The sequence below is a fragment of the Microtus ochrogaster genome, linkage group LG8 (assembly GCF_000317375.1).
Source record: "Microtus ochrogaster isolate Prairie Vole_2 linkage group LG8, MicOch1.0, whole genome shotgun sequence".
Taxonomy (NCBI): domain Eukaryota; kingdom Metazoa; phylum Chordata; class Mammalia; order Rodentia; family Cricetidae; genus Microtus; species Microtus ochrogaster.
In genome coordinates, this window is record NC_022033.1 from 22,024,229 (window position 1) to 22,028,376 (window position 4,148).

General features: G+C 36.9%; 1 protein-coding gene across 12 annotated transcripts in view; it reads left to right on the top strand.

Moving 5' to 3' along the window:
• Rbm39 (RNA binding motif protein 39) overlaps nt 1–4,148 on the top strand; it is a 34,773-nt gene that overhangs the window by 15,212 nt on the left and 15,413 nt on the right. For all 12 annotated transcript variants that reach the window (XM_026787252.1, XM_026787248.1, XM_013352131.2 and 9 more), the window contains 2 exons: nt 1,459–1,576; nt 3,882–4,034. In XM_026787252.1, the coding sequence (XP_026643053.1) occupies nt 1,459–1,576; nt 3,882–4,034 (271 nt within the window). The remainder of the gene's footprint in view (nt 1–1,458; nt 1,577–3,881; nt 4,035–4,148) is intronic.

The following is a 4,148-nucleotide window of genomic DNA, read 5'->3' on the forward strand; positions in this document are numbered from 1 at the left end:
ACAAAGAGTTTCTGTATATATCACTGGCTCTTCTGAAACTTGCTTTGTAGACCAGGCTGGCCTGGAGCTCAGATACACCTCCCTCTGCATACTGGACTGCTGGGGTTAAAGGATTTCTGGCATAGATCTGTCATTTGTTCAGATGTTTGATCAGCTGTTTAATGTGGAGAGATGACCACTTTAATAATTTAAGAAAAATTCTTTGATATTCTAGTATTATGCATACAGTTACAAGAAGGGATTATTTGGTCAATTGGAAAAAGATATTTTGAAATTTTGTGGACATTTGTCTACATATAGAGTGTATTAAAACTAGTTGGAAACAGTTACAAGTAATGAAAAATTTATTCTTTAATATTTAGAAGTTAGTTTGTTTTCCTGCATGTATGTGCTATGTGAACTATGTGATTGGTAGTTACGAGGTTATAATGTGGAAGTGAGTTGTGAACTACCAAAGCAGGTGAGCAAATATCCTTAAATGCTGAGCCATCTCACCAGCCCCTTTCTTTCCTTTCATTTTTTTTTTTAGACAGGTCTTCTGTGTAGCTCAGGCTGCCCTGCAACTTGCTATATAGAATAAATTGTCCTTGAACTTAGATTTTTGGCTGTCTCTCGCTCTCAAGTGCTGAAATTAAAGGCTTGGCAGTACAGGACAACCTCCTTTTTTACAATTTTACTAAAAGTTTACATTAAAAATTACTTTAGAACCCAGGACATATTTTAGTTTCATGTGAAGTGTGTGGCACTATCTCCTGGAGAGCATAAATTTTAAAAACGATTGCATGCCTAACAGGCATTAAAGTTTTAATTCACTGCATTAACATGAGTGTTTGATGCAAGTCTATAATGCTGCAACCTGAGAGGTTGAAACAAACAAGTTGAGATGTTTCAAGATAATGGCATAGAAAGATTACTTAACTGATAAAAGAAAGAAATTAATTGTTCTTAGAGAGTTCAGTTTCTGGCACTTATTTGCTAGCTTACAATTATTTTCAATTAAGGCTTGAGGAATCTAATCTCCATTGGCATGAATTTAGTCTAATTGTATACACTTAGAGCACACCATTGAAGGGTAAAGACAGGTAAAATTAAATATTTTTTTTAAAAAAAAAATTAGAACTGTCAGTGGTAGTGGCGTGTGCCTTTTAATCTCAGCACTTGGGAAACAGGCAGTTAGATCTCTGAGTTGGAGTCCAACCTGTTCTGCAGAGTGAGTTCTAGAATAGGTAGGTCTACACAAAGAAACCCTATCTCAGAAAAAAAAAAAAGTTGAAAGAAATCTTTGGTTAAGACAGGAGTTTGAATCTGGCAGTGGTGGTGCATGTGGGATCTCTTTGAGTTCCAGGATATCTAGGGTTGCACAGAAACTCTTTCCTGAAAAATAGTTTGAGGGTAACTGTGATAAATGTGATCCTTTCTTCAACTAACTTCAGCATTAATTCTGTATTCTTTTCTTAGGGAACCTATTGATAATCTAACTCCTGAGGAGAGGGATGCAAGGACAGTTTTCTGCATGCAGCTGGCAGCAAGAATTCGACCAAGGGATTTGGAAGAGTTTTTCTCTACAGTAGGAAAGGTAACTCACCATTTACAGACTGCAAGCTGGTAGAAGTCAGGGGTTTAACCATTTCCAGCATTATGTTTAAGCATTGTGACATACACCTTAAATACCATTGTGTAAGGAGAATTCAAGGAAAACTGTGGTTTCATAGGCACTGTTGGCTCATTCTTTAATCTTTGCACGCAGGAGCTAAAGGCAGGTGACTGAGTCCCATGGCCAGCTTGATATATAGAGTGAGTTTCAGGATAGGTAGGGCTACAGAGGGAAATCCTATCTCAAAAAAAAAAAAAGTGTGCATGTGTGTATGTGTTTGGCAGAATGTCACAAATTATTTAATTTTTTGTTTTGTTACTGTCTTTTAAAATACATAAATATAATCAATCTCCTGATGTCCTTTAGTGGTCTTTGCATATGTATAATTTTAGGGCTGACCACTTAGTGCTGGATAACCAATTAGGTCTTCATTTGAAGAAGACTGATTGTCCTCCTTCTCTGCCATGTGCTGTCTTGTTTAGGCTGCTGTATTGACATTTCCTGAATGCAGCCTCCCTGTCAAAATATAGAAAAAAATACCTCAGAGATTGTTCTGGTCATCTAGCTCCTAAAAATCTTTATTAGACGTCTCCGATAATGGTCCCTGAACCTTGTGTGTGTTGTAGATGTATCATTTGGGCCTTAGCTCCCTCTTGATTTAGTGGTACTTTTTTTTTGTTGTTGTTGTTTTTTTTTTGTTTTTGTTTTTGTTTTTCGAGACAGGGTTTCTCTGTGGCTTTGGAGCCTGTCCTGGAACTAGCTCTGTAGACCAGACTGGTCTCGAACTCACAGAGATCCGCCTGCCTCTGCCTCCCAAGTGCTGGGATTAAAGGCGTGCGCCACCATCGCCCGGCTTAGTGGTGCTTCTTGAAATGGTCTTCATTTCATGCCAAAAACTTTAATGAAAGGTGAGGTATAGCAACCTCTACTGTTACAATTAAGGATAAATATGTATGGTTTGGTTTGACATCCTACCAATATTAGGTTATTTTTTTACATCTTTGACCTCAAAAGACTTAAGACAGTTGAGTAGCTTTACAGTACACCAATGAATTCTTTCCTAATGAGTCAGCTGTGAGGTCAATTAGACTGTTGGTAGCTGGTAATCATCAATATAAAGTTCCACATTGCACCTTTTGGGAAATCTTTTGTTGATCATCATTGTGTTTTGTAGGTATCACAGCAGGTTAGGACTATTGATTGCTTTTCTCCCTTGGCAGTTTGTATAAACATCTTCCAGTACTATGAGAGCTAGTCCTCAGGGACGAGGCTTCCAGGTCAGTTCCAGCTGAATTCCTCCAAGTTCTATTTCCATACATTGTGTTGTGTCATTAGCAGTAGGAGCTTACCTACACATTTTGGAATGTAGCCAAGGAAAACCGCAATAGGTAATTTTGTACTTAAAATAAATGTGAAAGGGATTGTTATAATAATACTGTGAAGCCACTTAAGTTTGGAAGACTTAGGAAAGTGTCTGGGTATCTGGACATATGGTTTTGTAAGCCAATTCTAATTACCTACTGTGTTGCTTCATGCCATTCTCAGAACACTTCAGGTTCCTTATATATTGTTCTACTTTGGAATTTAAGCTATGAGTATATTGAATAGATTATGATGAAAATTTCATATGTAAAAATGAAAATACTAGGGGTTTTCTGGGTGTGATTGTATTACGTAATTCAATGTCTTATATAATTACTATAACCCTGGCTACTATTGAGTTAAAGTTAGGAGTGTGTTTGAGCTTTAGAGTTTCAGGAAAATCTATCAAAACACCAGGTTCGTCCTTAATCCTTTTGAGTTGGAGCAATTAACAGCAGCCTGATGACACTGAGTCCATCCTGTAGCTGTAGTTCATGGTGAAAACAGAATAAGGTGGCTAAAGTTGTCCTGTAACTTACACACTTTTACCCTGTGCCCCAAAGATAACGTAATAAACTATTCACTAATTATTTTAGGAGCAAGTCTTTGATAATGTAACCCTATTATTGAGGTAAAAAGGCTGTAAGTTTTAACATGAGATGGGAGTAAATAGTGAAATCCTATTGGTTTCCTTAGTGTTCTATTTAAAGATACTTGTCAATCCTGTCTTCGGTACTAAAATTTAATCTTTGCACTCTGAAGACAAGTATGCAGAGTTTTGCGAATTTAAGGCCAGCTAGGTCTGCAAAACAAGTTTAAGCCCAAGGGACATAAATTGAGACAGTGTTTCTGTCTTTTATGTGTTGAAATAATTACGTGGGTTTTTTTTAATAAAAAATAATTATTGTACTTCTTTTCTCTTTAGGTTCGAGATGTGAGGATGATTTCTGATAGAAATTCAAGACGTTCCAAAGGAATTGCCTATGTGGAATTTGTTGATGTTAGCTCAGTGCCTCTAGCAATTGGATTAACTGGTCAACGTGTTTTAGGAGTGCCCATTATAGTACAGGCATCACAGGTAACTTCTTAATGTATAGGTTGGTCATTGAGCTGGGTGTTGTAGCGTAGCACATACAAGGGTTAGGCAGGAGAATTGTCATCATTCTTTTTTTTTTTTTTTTTTTTTTTTTTT